This window comes from Cuculus canorus, chromosome 2 (assembly GCF_017976375.1).
Source record: "Cuculus canorus isolate bCucCan1 chromosome 2, bCucCan1.pri, whole genome shotgun sequence".
Lineage (NCBI taxonomy): Eukaryota > Metazoa > Chordata > Aves > Cuculiformes > Cuculidae > Cuculus > Cuculus canorus.
Window position 1 is genome coordinate 88,390,000 of NC_071402.1, and position 19,764 is coordinate 88,409,763.

Below are 19,764 nucleotides of genomic sequence, written 5' to 3' on the forward strand. Positions count from 1 at the left end.
GCTCCGCCAGGGGAGGTTCAGGCTGGATATCAGAAAAAAAATTCTTCACGGAGTCATCGGACGCTGCCCAGGGAGGTGGTCGAGTCACCTTCCCTGGAGGTGTATAAGGAACGGGTGGATGAAGTGCTTAGGGACATGGTTTAAGGGAGGGTTAGGAATGGTTGGACTCGATGATCCAGTGGGTCCTTTCCAACCTGGTGATTCTATGATCATCTTGATCCAATGAAAATCAACGTAAAAGGTGAAGTGGCTAACATACCAGTAGCTCTGTTGATACTCTTGCTGGACTAACTGACCATTCTGTGGAGGAAAATGCTCTTGTAGGTTCAACATTAGTAAGTCCCCAATACCTCCTGAGGAAGAAGGAAGCTAACCATTTCTGCATCTCAAAAGGTTCTTTGTATCCAGTTATATAAAGATATCTGTAGCACTCCACATAGACCTTTTAGATAGAATCATTCCTGAGGAAAGAGACATTACGTCTGCCAAGTTTCAGGCCAAAGCAAGGTTTTATAGCCCAATTTCAAACCCCTAGGACAGGGCTTTATAATGGAAATGCTGACATAACCTTAAGTATTTTGTATGACTCCAATGGGCATCAGCTTAAATTCCAGTTACAATGTGCATTTAATGGCATGGAATCAAACATATAGTGTAATGGGATATTTTAAGATACTGTGTTTGAAGAGAATTGGTATTTAAAAATTATTTATGGACCATATCATTGAAACACTTCTGAAATGTGCCATTCAGTCATTGGTTGCATGAAAAAGAATTCTAATCCCATTTCTCAGAATGAACAGTAGCAAAGTTTTCTTCCACGCTTTTAATCTGAGGCATTTCCAAGAAGAGAGTTGGTATTATTTTGTGGAACCCTTACTGGGATACTTCTGGAAAACAGAGGTTTTCATTTTCACTGTGGTGCTGTTTAATTCTCCATTTCAGCCTTTTGAGGTACATTCTAATCGTGCTTGGAGAAGATCTTAGAAGTTTGTTTCTCTCCAGTAATCAGTGATTCTGCAAGAAGACAGCAGTTACTAGTATTTCCTGTATTGTACTAGACAAATCTGGTTTTTTTTTTTTGTATAGTATCTTTTATGTATCTGAAATTTAGTTGATAGCATGAAAGTTTTCTCTCTGTCATGTACAACACCTAATTCACTTTTTTTTTTTAATACAGAAGAACTAGTTGCTCCAAAATGGAAGCTAATGTTCATTGGTCATGTAGGTTGACAGTAAAAGTTGCTTTAATGCAGATGATGACTAGAACTTTCACTGCTTTTACTGCAAATGGGAATGTATCGTTGAAAGCAACTAGTCTGGCTTATTGCTCAGTTGCAATCTGAACATAAAGTCGTAGACTTTAACCTGGAAAAAAAATGCTTCTCCTTTAACTGAATAATAATATTTCTGTTATTTGCTGAATAATAATGCTAACTGAAATTATTTCAGTTTGTGTAATAGTTTGACTCTATTTTTAATTAATTAGTAATAATCTCTGTGAGGATCTGAAAGCACTTTGATAATGTAAAAAAAAATTGAAACAATCTTTGGAGAAATGCCAATCCGAGTAAGCCAGAGAGACTTCGTCACTGGTTTCTGTTTAGCCAGAACTCCACTCCCACTGCGAGCCAGTCCACTCAGGAACAGGGCAACCACGGTACTTTACTTTCAGAAGTTGCAATAGCGGAGTCACAGTGTCGATCCTGTGATTTTCCTGGTTTATCTTTGGGATAATCATATTTCTCCTGTTGAGTGTGTAGGGTGCATCTGGCAGAAGGGCTTGGACTTTCATTGTGCAGTTGGATTAATTTGTCCAATTTTTGAGGAACGCTAATATAAAAAAGACACCCCCCAGTGTATTTTAATTCCGAAATTTTGCAAATCACACTATTTTGTAAGGTTCCTTTATATATAAACACTTTTTCAGGGAATATGGAGATTTGCATTAATTTCATCCTTTAAAAGACAAGCGCAAACTGATTATATATTCTAAGTGGCTAATAAATGGAATGCCGATTAGTTCAGCGGTTGACAGAAAATTAAAATTCTGTCCTAATCCTGTAGTAAGGTCTGATTAATTTAATTGCTTTGTTCCATAAGGTTTTTACAGGTGCAGTCTTTTTTTTAACTTTAAAGTCAAATGACACAAAAAGGTACTGTATTTTGCAAGAATAAATAGTAGTCTGAAAGCAACACTTCAGATGATTTAATAATTTTGCAGGAGTTTATTGTTTGTTTGACTGGAAACAGAAAATATTGAGATTCAGATCTCCATAATGAAAAATGCTACATATATGCATTGAATGTACAAGCTGCACTACTTAGAACCTGAAACTTGCTAAGAGTGTTTTACAAGTGCAGTCATTTTCACTAACGCTCCTGCTTTCCTTTTGAATGAGGTATCATCTGTCACCACTCAATCATTTTATTTTTATCTATTAAAAAGGCATGTAATTTTAATTTTTGCAGCCCATTAGTGTGCAAATGCCATTAGGCTTGTTTAGCCTGAACTCATGGTCTAAATTCAAATCCCTCTGCTTTTGAGGAGATGGCCACATTTTAGAAATACAAACTTCCTTATCTAGAAATCAAGACATGAAAATAAGTAGAAACAAATATTATTTGGAGCAGAAACACAAGTTTTCCAAAGCAAGACAGTGAACAAAATAAAAAAATATGATAAAATAATGTACAGGCTTCAACTGACAAAGCAGAAATCACAATTTCATGATCTCACTGAACCTGGGGAGCATAGAATCCCAGAAAAGTAAAATTCATTTAACCATTACAGTCCTTTGGAGTATGTGATATTTGAATAACCTCAATATTTTTTTATTAATAAACTTATTTAGATACATATATTACTTAAAAAAAAATGAAGATTAGAAAAAGAAAAATGAAATGTCAACAAAAAACTTAAGGGTGGTCTAAGATGTCTGTCTTCTTTATGTAACCTTTTGCATTTTGTGTTTAAGAACTGACATTCCAAATTATTTTCTTTGGCTTTATGCCTGGACTAAATACTGAGGCAGCAAATTAGGAATGCTTAAGAAATCCTGCAAAGAGAGATGCTTGCTGTGAAGGTGCTGCAGCTGATGTGACACTTGCACTGGAAGCTTCTTAGCTTACTGAAACGATAAAAGGTGGCATGGATCTTGGTGGTGCGAGGGGACTGAATGAAGACTGAAAGTAGCACGTGCTGAGATATACAAGGTGTTTCTTACGCCCAGTTATCTGCCACTGTGACTGTGCTGATACTTATTTTTATTTCTATCCCAGGGGCTAACTTTGTTACTCGAAAAATTAGCCGATCGGTAGCAAAGATTCATCTGGGACAGCTGGATTGTTTCAGCCTGGGCAATCTGGATGCTAAGCGAGACTGGGGACATGCCAGAGATTACGTTGAGGTAAGCTGTGGGCCTCATGCCTTTTTCTGAGTCATATTGGTGGTAGGGATAAAGCTTATTGCTGTAACTTCAAGTCATGGTCCACAGAGAGAGGGTTTTGCCTGTTGAGGACTGTTAACTTTTTCTTGATCTTAATTTCAGTCTAGGGAATTTAGTAACAGAACAGTTTACCAAAGACATGACCTGAACAGAAAAACAAAAAGTTGGTGTCCTTTATTATGATGAGGCAAGAATTATGTATATATTAATGATCAAAGGTCTAGCTGGTTATGTATTAGAAAGAAGCATCACAACATAGTTATGAAGGCAGGTAATGCAACACAGATGCCTGCATCCGTTGTTTGTAATGTTTTTGTAGCCAGGATTTGTTTCTAATTTTATTCTATGCATCTACTTAAAAAAACAAACCGTACCCCTGTATTGTATTACAGGGAGAAGTGAATGACCATGTAGGAAATATTGTCTTTCCCCAGGAGAATTTTTCCCCATTTTGGTGCTTAAAGATTTCCTGTGGTCATTGGACTATTTCTGTCTTTTAATAATTCCTCGCTGGGAAACCGGATTTGGCTTCACCATTCATTGATGTAGTTTAAGAAGATGATGATTGGGTTTTTTGTTTTTCTGTACTATAACGTAAGAAGTATTCTAGTAGGAAAAAGTCTGAACCTTTATTGTAAGTTGAGATTTAAAAGGTAAAATAAAAGTTGAGCTCACTAATCTTGCTTATGATCAAAAGGAAACAGAAAGAAAACAAAATCATTATACCGTAATGTGAACTTATGTTCTGCATGGTGTTAAAAAAAGCAAACAGGTGATTTTTGGCAGCTGGCTATAAATAAAGTTGGACTTTGCTTCTGCACAGCATTTGTGTGTAAGGTGGTGAGGGCACCATGAATGTCATGACTATGCCTCCATGACTATTATTTTACATTTGTAGTTACGTTTGATGAAGCCGTTAATCCAGTAAACTATCCCAATCATGTTTTTAATGCCTAAATCTATAGTTAAGAGTGCTCAGAAAGTCAGTTGCCAAGTCTCAACTGAAAGGAAGTAAAAGGTAAGCCAAATAAAATGATCAGTTGCATGAACGTAATGAGCATAATTTGGTAACAGGCACTGGATATTCCATAAATACTTTGACTATCTCATTCCAAGACAACTTGCACCAGATAAATCATGGGATGGATTCTAATGTCTTCTTCCATAAAGGAAATCCAGAGTAACCCTCCTGTGCCTAGTGAGTCAGATAATTGTCCACTGTTGAAACCTTTATAAACAAAAAGGAAATGAGAACAAGCTATCCAGAAGGATAACTAGCTTTCAACTTGGCTTCCAGAAGGAATGTAGTTGTCCAGAGTCTACAGCACGAACACATTTGTTGTGTAAGTAGCATTCCAGAGCTTTCAGCTACATGTTTTGGGCCTATCCCAAAATCTTCTGGAAAGAATTCCCAATCTTGATTATTTCTCTTCCTGGAGAGGGACCCCTTCAGATAATGGGAGAGTTATTATCAATTCTCTTATTCCCTGAATATTGTGGAAATGTGGTTACATGCAACCTTCTTTGGCTAAGAAAGGGAGTAACTTTAAACTGGAAATAAACAATTATTTGAGACTTTAATGGACTGGAAAGTAGGGCTTAGAGATTTAACGTTGTTCAAATAAATACATAGTACGTTAGAAAGCATGATAGTATTTACAAGCATTTGGGGATCTTCCTTAAGCATATGGCTGAACACATATATCCTATCCTCTCCATATGTACTTTTAAATCCCTTCAACAGTAATACAAGTAACATGTGTGTGTAGACTAAACCATGTTCTGTGTTTTCTTTCCCTTTGTTTCCTTGTTAGGTATAATAAAAAAAAAAACCATAAGTGCATTCCTTTTTGTTTCATAAAACATTGTGGGTCAATTCTTGATCTCATGGAAGTTGATGACCAAAATCCCATTTTTTTGAGAGATCATATCGTGTATGTATTGGAGTAAAGAATGTCTGGTAATTGCAAAGCACAAGCAGAAGTCAGGACTCTCTGAGTTTTGATCACATGCATTCATCTTACTGCGACTATAGTGTTTAGGAAAAAAAAAAAAAAAAAAAAAAAAAATGAAAACTGGGAAGTTTAACTCCCTGGAAAGAAAGGTTTCCATTCAGTATTTGGACAGAAAAAAAATAGAAATAAGTAAAAAACAAAACAGTTTGTTAGGGGGGTTATTAGTTTTATCCTAAAACTATAATAGTAAATCAACATTTTCTTCAGAAATTGCTGCTGCTTCCTATTCCCCTTTCTCCATTTTTACTCTACTGTGATCTAGCACAAGTCTCATGGGATGGTATTAGCGATGACGATCAATGCCACAGAGTTGAAAAAGAAAACCCAATATATCAGCACTATTGTTATATGTATCTTCTGTGTGCTATTTTGGTTTTTAAGGGTAACTTATACCTTTTATATGTTGCAGAAAGTTCTAGTAAACTATCTGCTAGGTATTTTCAAATATTAGTAAAATAGCAAACCTTAACAGTCTGGCTCATTTCTGTGCCATTTATAACACACAAGGCATCATACAAATTTCCTCAGTCACTCACCCAAGAGTTATTTTTCAAATAAATTTAGATTCTTAGAAACATTTAACTTGAAACAGAAAAAAAATTCCCATCGATCTATCACTAGTTTGTTGTTTTTTTAATTTCTGACATGCTAAATACTCTAAATGAAGTTATGAAGGTATGTCTGCAACTGAAAACTTAAACTATTGTGCATGGGAACATAATAGACATGTTTATTTGTGAAGATGTAAATGGAAAGGCAACACACAGAACATAGTGGCTCTGGGAAAACAGCAAGATTATGTTAGTCTTCAACAACTGAGGGTTTTTCTTCCTTTCCCTCAGTTTCCTCTTTATCACCTGCTGATGCTCAGGTTGTCTTCTGCAGTTGCACTGCCCACGCCTCAGTGTTGTGCAGATAGCAGAATTACTGCACTGAGGAATTCCATGGAGAAGCCTATCAATATATATCTTACAAAAGTAAAAAAAAAACAAGTCAAAGGTAACATTTTTAATAGTTTGTACTGTAAGTAGTTGTACAGGTCAGAAATATTTTCTTGTGCTTTCCATAGAAATCCAACAATATTTCAACCAATAATTACAGAGGACTCATAACTGGGTCACAGTTGGCTCCAATTCTATTAATTACAGGTCTAGTCAAATGCTTAAAATTAAGCATGTGCCTAAATTAATGGAGAAATCAGGAACCATTTGATATTGTAAATGTATGGAAATCTGCTTCTATTAATCTATATGTAAATAATGTAGAAAAAAAATCAAAGCAAAAAATAACAACTTATAAATAAGTAATAGAGTAAGTTATTGTTCAGTCCCACCAAGCACATTCAGAAACTGTTTACTTCTTTTTTTTCATTGCTACTGTTGCTGATTTGTACTTTACTTTGTGATTAAAATGCATGAGAACACGTGCAGTCATTTTTATTGTCTTAAGCCATTTTGCTCATGTTGAAACTGAGATGGTGAAATCTAATCTACAGTGAAGCCTTCTATGTTTAAATCTATGGTTGGCATTACCTTATCATTTATTCTTGATTCTTCTATTCACCTTTCTAATAGGTAGAGACTGACCCCAAGAGACAGCTGTTACTGTTTCTGTTGTGGGAAATCTCTTCTTGTATGTTTGTGTGTATGTTTGAATATGAAAACTCTTGCAAGACAAATTTATTTAGAGTTTTACTTTACTCTTGTGCATAAGAAAAGGATTCAGTCAGTGAGACTGTTGGCCAAGGCATTTCTAGTTCTGGTTTTTTGTTTTCTTGGAGTGTAAAGGATGTGCTGTCTTTTGAGATACATTTTACTGTAGTCTGATGAGACTCCAAGTTTTTTTCTACACATCCTTTCATTAGCCCAGCAGAACAATTGCTTATGAGAGCTTTGATTTCTTGAGGATTGTTGATTATAAAAGGAAAGTCAGTTACATCTGTCAGTGTGTAATTATTCAATACCTCAAATACCGCATATAGTTATGAGATTGGCTCATGAACTTAAAGACATGTTTTAAAATGAGGATTACCCTTTCATTATGACTGAAGTGAAAAATGTTTTTCCCTTCTTAGAACTTATTTTTTTATTATCAAAGTTTTTCACTTCTAATAAAAGTTAAGAAATAATTTTAAATCCTCAATGCTGGATTACTTTCAGTATGAGGGCAAGGTTTTTGAGCCGTTAGGTACTCAAGTGTATATTTTCTATTTCCAAATCATAGAATCATAGAATGGTTTGAGTTGGAAGGGACCTTAAAGATCAGCCAGTTCCATGCCCCCTGCCATGAGCAGGGACACCTCCCACTGCATCACACTGCTCTAGTTTTCTTTCCATTTTCTTGCTTAAGCTGGGATAATTGATGACTATATTAAGCCAAAAGATCTTAAAAATATATCCAGTCTGCTCTGACTGATGTGATGATTCAATGAACTGATTATCTCACTGCTGCTGTCTAGATGAAGTAATTGTGAGAGCAGCAGGGCTTGTATGAATGTTTAGGAGAAAATTTCATGGACTGTGTGACTGTGCTCCCTTGGAACAACTGCTGAACATTCATAAAACTCTTGACAGATACTTTCTGAAGGAGTATCTTTTCTAGGAGCATATGTATCAGAGACTGTGACTGTGTTCCATCTTAGTTTCTTTCTAATAGTTTAAAAATCAGTTGTCCTTTTACTGAGATGTAGAACTGAGCCTCATGCTGAAATGCTTTTTGAGAAAGCAACATCTTCCCAAAGGTAGGACACATTTACCAACAGCGAATTATTCTTTGATTTCCTCATGTAAATACATTGGGCGTGTGTAGGTATGATGTGTCCAGGGTAAAGGAATTCACATTTGACCATGGTAGTATGTTCAGTCTTCCATGCAAACAATGATCTGGTTCCCACGATACAGTACAGCTAGTGTAAGTGGCCACAGCACAGATCGCTGGTCTCAAATGAAAGATGCCAAATCACTTTGTGAAGTTCATCCAGCACTGAACCACAGGCACTGGCAATAGACTCACTTCTTTGTGACACAACGAGAATGCTAGAACAGGAGGTCCAAGAGGAAGTGAAGAAGAATGTCTTCCCCCTGCTTGAGTCTATAGGGAAAATACGTAGATAAGTGGATTGCTTGAGTCAATTCATGATGCCATGATTTTAGTAAATTACTTGTGCATATTGCACCTCAGCTGAAATGTTCCACCCTGCAAGAGTTCAAGTCATCGTATGAGGTAGTAAGCAGCATACTGGCCACAAAACAGGTGTCTCCCTGCATATGTGTCATGCAGAATCTAAATATGATCCTGTGAAATCCCATTGTCATTTCTCTCTATTGCCGTTCAGGGAGGCTCCATCAAGCTCCCTGGGCTCATAAGTTGCTGTGGTCCCAATTGACTTCTGGCTCGGAAACAACTCTTTTAACTCTGGTTTTAGTTAAGAACTTGGGAGTTGGACTGAAGACTTTGAACATTTTCTCCAGGGCTATTTCTGAGCGGTACCGAAATGAACTGTCACAAATGAGAAGCAATAATGAAGCTTTCCTCTGTGTTCATTTCTTCTCCATTGTCCCATGCAAGCAGAGAAAAAAAAAAAAAGTGGTGTTTAAATATTTTTTTCTTTCAGTTAAAGTATGATCTTACGTCAGCAAAATGTAGGTGTAATTCTGAAACATTTTCCTTCAGATTTTGAGAATAGGGGCAAATATTCACTTATGAAAAATGTTTTAGAATAAGTGTGATAGTAAAAGTTTTCCTATTTAATGCCAAATGAAAGTTTACATTTTGGTAAATAATACATTTATTTCAGTGCATTAGGTACTCCAGTGTATATTTTCTATTTTCAAATCATAGAATTTCTTGACTATTAGCCTATGTCTTGACTATTAGAAATAGTTGCAGTTCCCAGCAGAGTTAACACACCATCATCTTAATTTTTCTCACATAGATGATGTCAGCAATAAAGAAAAACAAAACCAAGTCTTCCATGTTTTTTGAAAAGTCTGTAAATAATGTGATTCTAAATAACTGCAGCATAAATAAGAAAATTCAAACATGCCTTATACATGTGTCGTGCACACACACCCCCACCTGTATATACGTGTATGTATATGAATGGATAAGTTTCTGTTTGTGCATGGATGATTTTGTGGAAATTATTTTCTATTTCATGTATTTTAAAGAGATACGTATTTGTGCTATTTTCTCCTTAAGTTTCATACGATTACTCGTAAGAAAAAGTTACTAGTAACAAAAAGTAAGTAACTTATTACAATAGACATGAATGGTCTCCATGTTTAAAATACAAAAATTAAGAAAGAAAAGGGTTTTAATTACAATGTGTAGGTGTTCTGTCTAATGCACATCATGTGGTATTGATTTCCAGCAGCAGTGCCTACTGTAAGTTTTGCTGTTAGACCTTTTCCATTCAGAAATCTATCCTGATCTATTTCAGAACTACAGAACCTTTTTCCCTTCTTTTATTTTCTTGCAGCAATTTTTTACATGAAAGTAATATAATTGTAAAAAGATTTTTTTCTTATTTACATAAATTTTCCTTTAACTTTCTTTTTCACCAATTTTGTGTTTGACCTATTAGTGTTTTTAGGCTTTACAAAGCCAAAAAAGTGGTTTCCTCAGCAAAACCATCTGGTTTAGTTTCCTGTGCCTCAGCAATGATATGTGTATTATTATCAAGGCCACCCTGGTGGTTTTCTAAGTGGTCTTGTTACAGTGGTGGTCTTACAATTCAATTGGAGTGATGGAAAGGTTAGACTAAGGCTTCTTTCAAGTATAAGGTTTCCAGATTGATAAATTATGTATTGTTGTCATATTTCTGAGACTGACCTCCTATGCCATTGTAGCTGGAATGCAGTATCTCTTCAAATAACACAACTACAAGAGTCCTCCAGACAAATTCTGCTTTTGCAGCATATTCTTCTTGTAGAATGCCAAAGTAAGGCACTTTTCAGAAGGAACTTTAAGTGCATGCAGTGTTCCTATGATTTTTTTCTGCTCTGTCTGGCAATGTGTGGAAAAACAATTAAAATTATGACAGGGTCCATGTTGGGGAGCTATACGTGTGATAGGATCAGAAGAAAATGTACAAATGCCAGGAGAGAGACTACAGAATGCACTATATATGCTATGATTGCAGTCCATGACAGTGTATGCTGCGGGACAATGTTTACCCATTATCAGGTGGCTACTTAGTACCAGGGTGAAAACAAACCAAGCTTTTTTTAAAAAAAAAGGTCTGTTCCACCTTCTAGTCAGTCTTGGAGTAGTTTTAACTTGGGGCAACTTCAGGTGAGATCGTGGGAAAGAGATGACTCTCAGAAGGGGTGCAGGGAGCAAGCGCACCCGGGAGCCTGATGGAGGCTGTAGCTGTGCCTGGGGGGAAACCGCTGCCCCATCACGGGATGGAACATGTTCACCCTAAAGTGAATCTTCACAAAATTTAACAGCAAGGGTCTCACAGGTCTCCCTTGAGTGAATGTAAACCACGATTATTATTTTTTTTCCATTTTAGTCCACATGAGGTTTATGAATTGAGCAATTTGGGGGCAAATTTGATGGAAAAGTTCTTGTAAACATTCTCTAGCCCCCTGCACACAAAATTTACTGACTGTAAAACAAGGAAACAAACTGAGTTCATTGGAAAAAAATAATTGAGATTTATGGGGGAGTCAATACAAAATAAATGTATTCCTTAATCAACTGAATCACTTCAGTTGACATTTTTCCTTCATTTCTTTGCTCTTTTTCTTATCATGACTGAGGGGGAGGGGAGGAAGGAAAGAAAGAAAAAACACAAGCCAGCCAGGTGTGTCTACCGTTGAACTCATTTTTTTTATTCAGTCACGTGTTATTTGGCAAAATTTTAAAGAACAGAAAGCAGCATCTTTATTGGTAAATGTTAGGCAACATTAATAACCGGTACTGCTACTAGCCCCACCTGTAATAACCCAGATAGTTTCTCTTTATTAACTAATCTATGATTTAAAGATTTATTTGAATCTTAGAGTAATGAACCACATTCTGAGAAAGCTATATAACATAGTTGGTTTTAATTTTAATAAGGGGAAAAAAATCCCTTAAAACAGATCATTAAAATTTAATGAGGACATTTATAAAACCCCGTAATGGTTCATTTTACACTGGAAGTCAAAAATAGTTAATGATGTTGTTATGTCTGTGTGGTAACATCCTCACTATACAGTAATTGTTTTCATTTGAAATGAAGCCAGTAAAACATGGGTAGTGCATTCCCAGAACCAAAGTTCTTAACCCTCCAACAATTCCAGTTCATTCCACTGAAAGAAGAAATATTTCAGAGGATAAATTAAAATGTCAGAGCTCACTTTTATTGTACTCCAGCTGTTAATATTCTATGTGTTATTAAGAAGACTGGTTATCACCAGAGTGACTGCTCTTTCATGATCTGGGTATGGAAAAAAAATATATGATTTTTATGTTTATTTGAGCAAGAAACATTCCCCAAACCCACAGGGTGCACTTAATATGCCCCTTTTAGTTTTAGCAGAAATACTTGAATTTTAGCTTTAGGTGGTTTTAGATGAAGCCTTGACCTAACAACCAACATTAATGGTCCATAGATGGGGTAGCTGAACTTTCCAGTTGGCTTTCCTTGGTCGACGTTAAGCTTCCCCTGGGGACGGTTGACTTGGTTACCAGGTTAAGTACGTGAAAAAAGCTTATTGCTGTCATATGCTTGACTCCTCTCTTCCTTTCAAAATCCATGTGATTTCTGCAAAAAATAGCATTTGTTTGTTTGTTCAGGAGTATGAGGGGCGTTATATTTGCAACGCAAGTGAGCAATGTTGGTGGTTTTTTATCCCCATTCCCAGTCAGCTTAGCAGTGTGGCTGGGATGGATTTGCCTGCAGCCAAGGAAGAGGAGAATTAAATAAACGGTGGATCCTTAACATCGTCTCAAGCCTGTAGTGTACATGAAGGCTGTACATAACAGGTGACAGTTCCCTCAAACTCTTCCCAGTGCTTCCTCCTATGTGCAGGTTGAGGCGGACTGGTGCGGGGCGGCCAGCAACTGCCCTTCCTCGCACTCCCTGCTGGTGCCCAGGGCAACTCCTGGTGCTAGCAGCCTTGGTGGTCACTTCATTGCTTCTGGTGAAATAAGGATTTTGGTGGTGTTTCTTAAGAGAGTAGTCCCAAGTATCTGCTTTCTACATTGTCTCTTGTACAGTGGAATTAAAGGATCTCTCATATTGGATTTGAGGAGACCAGATTTTGGGATCCCTGATAATTCATATGAAATGTGACCTGTCTGCAAGGACAAATTATTAGGGGCTTTTTTTTTTTTTGGAGTTGAATGCAGTTTGGGCACATTTTGCCTATCCTAGTCTCTCTGGTCCAATAGCATGAGAAAGGCAGTACAATCATTGGAAACCTCAAAGAACCATGACCTCCAGCTAGGAGTGTCTGCTGTGAGCCATTGCCTGGGTCCATAGGACTGTTAGGTGTTGAGGCAACTTCTCATTGTACCGATATTACTTACATTTGTGTTGTTCTTCTATTAAGAGAACAGGCGCTGTTATGAAAATACACTTGCTCTCTAACATTGGTTTTAAGAATAAGCCTTGTACATTCGTAGAAGCTGATACTTCTAGGGCAAGTTGTGCATTATTATTTCTTGATCTGCAAATGGGTTTGATTTTTTTTTTTTTTAATGTCAAAAGAGGTTGTCTTCCTTCCAAGTGCACTTTACAGATTTCTTTAAGGAGCAGTAAATGGCATTAGTGGAGCATTAACTCCTACTTCTGCCTTAACCCCTATCAAGTGAGACATTACTCTATACAGTAACAGTTTATCAAGGCAACACTAATGCTATAATACCAGGCACACGTTTCTTTTGACCTAATGAAAAGCTGGTACAAATAATGCAATCTTGCTGCATTGTGCTTTATTTTACAAGAAAAAGTAATGCTTTCTGTTGCTAATGCAGTATTTTTTTCTTACGCAATACAGATGTATTTCCTCCCTCACCATTAATTTATTTTGCATTTATTTCCAGACAAGCCCTACTTTTCTGTATCTGGTGGGAATTTCTCTCTTCCTCTGAGGTGTTTTAAATTCAACAGGCATCAAGATTTTAATGTATCATATGCTTTGTAAAAGGAGAATAATTGACAAGGGGAAAATATTTCAAGTATTCACTCTTCATTTTATTGCCAGTATTATTACTGATATCCAAGGTAGATGCATATTAAAAATACTGCCAGTTTAAAACTGTTCTTCTCACAGATTACAAGTAGATATTGGGTTGTTGGAAAGGTGTCAGGAGGCAAGAGGTAGGATGGTTTGTAGGCTGTGTGACAAACAAAGGTATAATAGGTCTGTCTCCCAACAAGGGAAAACCTAAGAGGTGTTTGGCGGCTGCTCAGCAGTGTGCCTGCTACTACCATCATTTCATGATTGCCATTAGCTTTGTTCTTACAACCTCCTCTCGGCATGGGGTTTTATTTTAAGTGTTGTATTCAGGCTGCAGCCAGGGAATCACCACTGCTCCTGTTTGTGCATGTTCCATGTGTAAGTTTATTTGATGTTTTATTTCAGCTCATAATACCTCATAAACCTTTTCCAGTGAGTCCTGTGCCATAACCATGGCATGCAATACTGTACTGTGGCTTTCTGAATTGGTAGTACAAATGACACTAGTTTGCAAGGAAGTACCTGCCATCAAGCAGGGCTCAGCTGTGGTCTGCTTTCCAAGAATGCCAAAGTGGAGCACGAAAGAACTTGCCTTCCAAGGAGATTTTCCAGGCTATTATCTGGTGCCTCATTGCTAGGAGAATCTTTTTTCTTTTCTTTTGAAAGTAACGCAAGAGCAGATGAATGATAGTTTAGAACTGGTGTTGGCCAGCGGTTTGTACAACTTCTTATGGTCCAAGCACACTTAATGTAAAACTTCATATAATGTACAGCATCTTCGTGGAGTCTGACAAATATGGGTGCTAAGAAAACATTTTAGAAAATACTCTTTTTGATCCAGATAGCAATAAAAGGTAAGAGCACATGCATGAAGTGTGCAGGACCCCAAAAAAGGACTGTAGGGCAGCGCATTCCCTCCCTGCCCTCCTGGACCTGAGGACCAAGCATGCTGCAAACCAACTGGAGAAATTGATTTGAAGGGAAATCTTGTTTTAATAGTATGATTATTGACTTTCGTGGGACTTGACTTCATCAATTGTGTCTTATATTTATGCATCAAGAGACAGAGGCCAGCAGAAGAGCAAGACGTTCTGTGCCCACATGGAGCTAGTCAGTACACCTGTGATAAGGACAGCCAAAATTTGGCTCTAAAAGTGACTTCTATTTAACATGTTACCAATATAAACAGGAAGCATAATAAAGAGTTTTTACCTGGCCCACTCTGTGCCAGTTTTCAGCCTCAAGTATGACAGAATGATGAAATCGGTGCACGACTTACCCATTCATTGTAATTAAGTAAATTAGATTTTCCTCAAAGAAGGAAAATTTTCATAAGGTCACATCTAAGGACCAGTAGTGTAACACCAACAGGCACATGTGTAAAAGAGTAGCTGGCAAAAGAACAAGTTTGAGTGAAAGTCCACCCAGAATGGAAGTAAATTAATCATCATTGTTACCACATTAATTTTGGAGTGATTATGGAAAATAGTGTTAAGCAGCAGCAGAATCATGCACATCTGACATTTGCCTTTAAAATACACTATGCAGTAAAAAATCCCAAGCCTCAGTTCCCTTGGTTTAATATATTCATATGAGGTTTGTAAACAAATTGTGTAATGAGATTTCATGCTGATGGTAGGCATTTGGTTGCACTGATTTGTAGCAGTCTGATCATCTAAATACATTATGTCATAAATATTTCAAGTCAGAGAAACTTCTGAAAACACTTTCTTAACAATGTCTTGATTAATTGTTTATGTTCTGTAGTTGCTTGTAAAACAGTTGACTCCTAACTAATCTGATAGTTCTATTAGTAGTATCTTAAAGTGATCCTTTTTCCTTAGATATGGGGTTTCATGTGGCTGCTGGTTCACATAAAGTCTCTTTCACTGAAATAGCCTACTAACTTTTCACTGCAAATTCTGGCTGTCTTGGCCTGAGAAAGTGCTATTGGAGCTTACAGACTTATTACACTTTCTTGGAAGGAAAAAATCGTACAAACTTTTATATTTCATGAAGGCAGATAAAAGCTAGACAATAAACAAGATTAAAATGGTGGCGTTCAAGCTTAGGGTGAAAGCTAGCATCTGGAATCCCACTCAGAACCAGGTCTGTCCCAGCTAGAAGGAAGAGGGTCTGGCAGAGAAAAGTACGTTTGTTCTCAGGAGGAGCACAGCTGATATGCTGCATCTTCATGTGAGTGGAAATGGGAGCAGTATAGGATAAGGATTAAGACCCTAGCTGATAGGGGAATGCTGCGTTCTCATCACTGCTCTTAGGCCAAAGTGGTCTGCCAGCTATCGCGTTGCTTGATTCTGCCTTTGAAAGGAGCCTGAAATTCTCCAACCTGAGTGGGGCACAAAGCAAAATCATGCAGAGAAAATAGCAAGCATTTACATTAGATATTGGCAATTTGTTTTCTTATAGAAGAAGAGAGATAAGGGAAGGATGTGTTCAGTAGAACAGTTTCACTTGAGAATTGTCCTTAACACACAGAAGTGTGGCCAGCAGGTCGAGGCAGGGGATTCTGCCCCTCTACTCTGCTCTTGTGAGACCCCACCTGGAATATTGTGTCCAATTCTGGAATCCTTAACATAAGAAGGATATGGAATTTTTCAAACGGGTCCAGAGGAGGGCTACAAAGGTGATTAGAGGTCTGGAGCACCTCTGCTATGGGGACAGGCTGAAAGAGTTGGAGTTGTTCAGCCTAGAGAAGAGAAGGCTCCGAGTAGACCTTAGAGCAGCGTTCCAGTACCTGAAGGGGCTACAAGAAAGCTGGGGAGGGACTGTTTACAAAGGCTTGTAGTGACAGGACAAGGAGGAGTGCCTTTAAATTGGAGGGGAGGAAGATGTAGAATAAACATTAGGAAGAAATTCTTCACAAGGAGGGTGATGAGACACTGGAACAGGTTGCATAGGGAAGCTATGGATGTCCCCTCCCTGGGAGTGTTCCATGCCAGGTTGGATGGGACCTTAGGCAGTCTGATCTAGTGGGAGGTGTCCCTGCCCATAGCAGGGGGGGTGGATCTAGATGATCTTTAAGATCCCTTCCAACCCAAATCAGTCTATGAATCTATGATTCTATGATCCCATGATCTTCTAGTTCCCATAGTTGGAAGGGGGGGAAGCAAACAACAGAAACTGAATTTCACTTGGTGAAAAGGAAGTACAAGGGAGGGAGAAATCAAGGTATTTGGATTTTTAACAAAAAAACATTTAAAGGATAACAATAAAAATTGTTTTCATTAGAATTTTCAAGGTACTGAGTTTCTTTGCGGGTACACACAACAGGAATTAATTGGAAGTAGCTACACTAGTATTCAGAATAAACTTGCCAACTCATCTGTTCAACAGGATTTGAATTAAAACAAAACAAGAAAAAGGCCTAAGTAAGAGGCTAAGCCTGCCCATAGAAACAGTAAAGCTTTACACTTTGAGCAGGTTGGATTTGTTATTCAGTGGCTCCTGTTACTGTGATGTTTGTTGCTTTATTTAGATGAACAGTTTGGCTCTGGTTGCCTTTGTTCTCACTGTCCAGAAGACTTGGCACATTGCATGCCATGCACTGTACATTAGAGAAGGAGAGCTGCAAAAGGACATCCACCCACGGTGAGCTGGCAGATAACAGCAGAACATCCTTTTCATTGGAAGCGACTCATCAGGAAAGCATTGGTCCTGTCTCTCTGTATTTAGCTGAATGCAGATGAGAGGTATGATTAACACTAATGAGTGACTAGGGATTTATTGTTTACTTAGAGATAAGTCATGAGCTTCCTTCGTTGGCACTTTCTGCCAAATAGTTTGATCCTAGTTCACTGTGTCTTTTATTATATGTTGTTGCTTTTTTTGGTAGTGCTGGTTGTTGTTACTTTAACTGTTTTCTTCACCAAAATCTTTTCATCACTTGAGCTTTTTTTAGTTTTATTTTTATTATATATTGTCTGACCTGTTTGTCATTTAGGCCATAGAATTCTGGAGGTCCTTTACTTGCATCATATGTTCTGCATCCAACAGTGCTTTTTCTGTTCAGTGCTTGCCCTCCTCCCCAAAGCTAAAATAAATCAAAATAGGTTGAGACTCAGTCGCAATAAATCAAGACCTGTCCAAAACTGGAGCCTGCCCAGTCAAAATGTCATAGCTTGGCTTTCACTGAGGATTAATTAAAGGCCTGATATAAAGCCCAGATGTGCTTCAGGAGAGCAGCAAACTGCCTAGTGGTGGCTGTACTGAAAACCAATCTGCCCACCCAAGAACGTGGAGGAGGATAAGGCTGAGGGAAAAAGAAGAAGGGAGGAGAGCAGAGGAAAGAAGTAAACTGGATCAAGCATCATTTTATATTATCTCTGTTGGCAGAAAACAAAACAAGATTTATGCTAGAGCACCTCTGAAAAAATACAAAGAGTGCATGTGTATATTTTTAACGGCAGCAGAGAGCATAATTGTTAAAGTGTTCAACATTAATCGGGAGTGGGAGAAAACTAACACAATGAGTGAACTTTTGCACTTTTATAGTGAAAAAAAAAAATATATGTGGCATGCCCAGTGACCGAGTTTGCACAGTGCCTGTTTTACATTAAATTCCTGAAAGTCATATTGATTAAAATAGTTTAGCTGGAGATTCCTGAGGCTCCAATAGGGACAGATACAAAAATATGCATGTATCTAAATTCAATATCTTTGAATATAAATATATAAAATATACTTAAATTACATACTGCCTGTGTTATGGTCCTCATAGCACCCCAAATTCAGTTCCAGAGATACGGTGATTTAATTGAGCGGTGTGCACAAAATGACCCCTTTTAAAAACATGACAGGCACTGAAAGAGTTGCAGCTCAGTTGTGAGACATAGTATATGGCTACCCACACTTTCTTTTGCGAGCATAAGAATATAAGTTCTTGGAAAAACAAATTTTTACAATAGTATTAGATTTTTTTTATGTTGACATTAAATAATTAGCTTGGATAAAATGAATCCGACATTTATTGTCATAACTGATTTAGGTTTATTTTAATCTATTGCATGTAAGTAATGAGTATGATAAGATGTGGTGTTAAAAATTCATAGACCTGGGTGGCAGAAGAGATCCACCAAGCTGTGCAGAACTGCCTTGGCTCTTCAGTTGGTTGTAGTCACAGATGTGTAGAGGGTCACTACTTATAGCAGTCAGTTGTGATACTCTGGGTATTCCTAGGCATGGGATGTTCCTATGCACCTGTGTTGTGTATTCATTTACTTATATATCTTCTTAGAGATGTGGCATCCTTTCTAGACTCATCTCTGGTCAGAATAAGCGTGTGCCACCTTGCAAAGCAGGCAGGAAAGAGCTGGACAAGAGAGGTAGATTAAGGTTTAATTTCTGTAAAATGTCAGCTAAGAGTATACCAGTTCTTTGTTAAGGCCCCAAGAAGATCTGATGAAAGCTGAGGCTTGAGGGAAGTTCAGTGGCAGGCTTCCCAGTACTGCTGCATCTGTGGCTTGTCATTGTTCCACATGGTAAATGCACGTTTGTGCTGTCTTGGCAAAGCAGAACCTTGATAAGCCCTGGCTGTAACACATACGTCAGATGGCTAGTGAGTAACAAGTTTTGCTCTTCAGCAGTCCCTCTTTCCACACCGTGAGGAGAAACCCAGTGATCATAATACCTTTCTTCTGCAGAGTCGTTGTGCCTCTGAGAAATTTGCAACACTGGCTATGTACGCATTCTCCCGTAGCTCATCAAAAGACAGTTTATATTAGGTTGCCATGTGTGTGATCCTCTCTCCAAAGGAGCCCTTCAACATTATTCTAGCCACCTTCAACGTCCTTGCTCATACCTCAAGTTTTTTGACAGAGCCTTTTTGTGTTTTTCACAGTCGTGATTTTGAGATGCTCTCCATTTTCTTCATCAGATTTTCACATATGCTCTCCTCTTCATAATATATTTCTTACAATTGTAGCTCCTTTTTTTTAATTCTCGTTTTTCTCATAGTCCCAGATGAATATTGCTTCGTGTCTTTGATCTGTTCACCATACCTTTTTTGGATGGCAGACCCCTGATGGATCTCATGGTTGTTGCTGCTATTATTGCCACTAGTTACAGATGTTAAAAAGTAAACATGTCAGAACTTTTAACTGGCAG

General features: G+C 37.7%; 1 protein-coding gene across 2 annotated transcripts in view; it reads left to right on the forward strand.

Annotated features, from left to right (window-relative positions):
• The window catches only part of GMDS (GDP-mannose 4,6-dehydratase), a 414,275-nt gene that overhangs the window by 184,936 nt on the left and 209,575 nt on the right, over window positions 1-19,764 (forward strand). For both annotated transcript variants that reach the window (XM_054057322.1, XM_009569286.2), the window contains one exon: window positions 3,283-3,410. In XM_054057322.1, coding sequence (XP_053913297.1) covers window positions 3,283-3,410 — 128 coding nt within the window. The remainder of the gene's footprint in view (window positions 1-3,282; window positions 3,411-19,764) is intronic.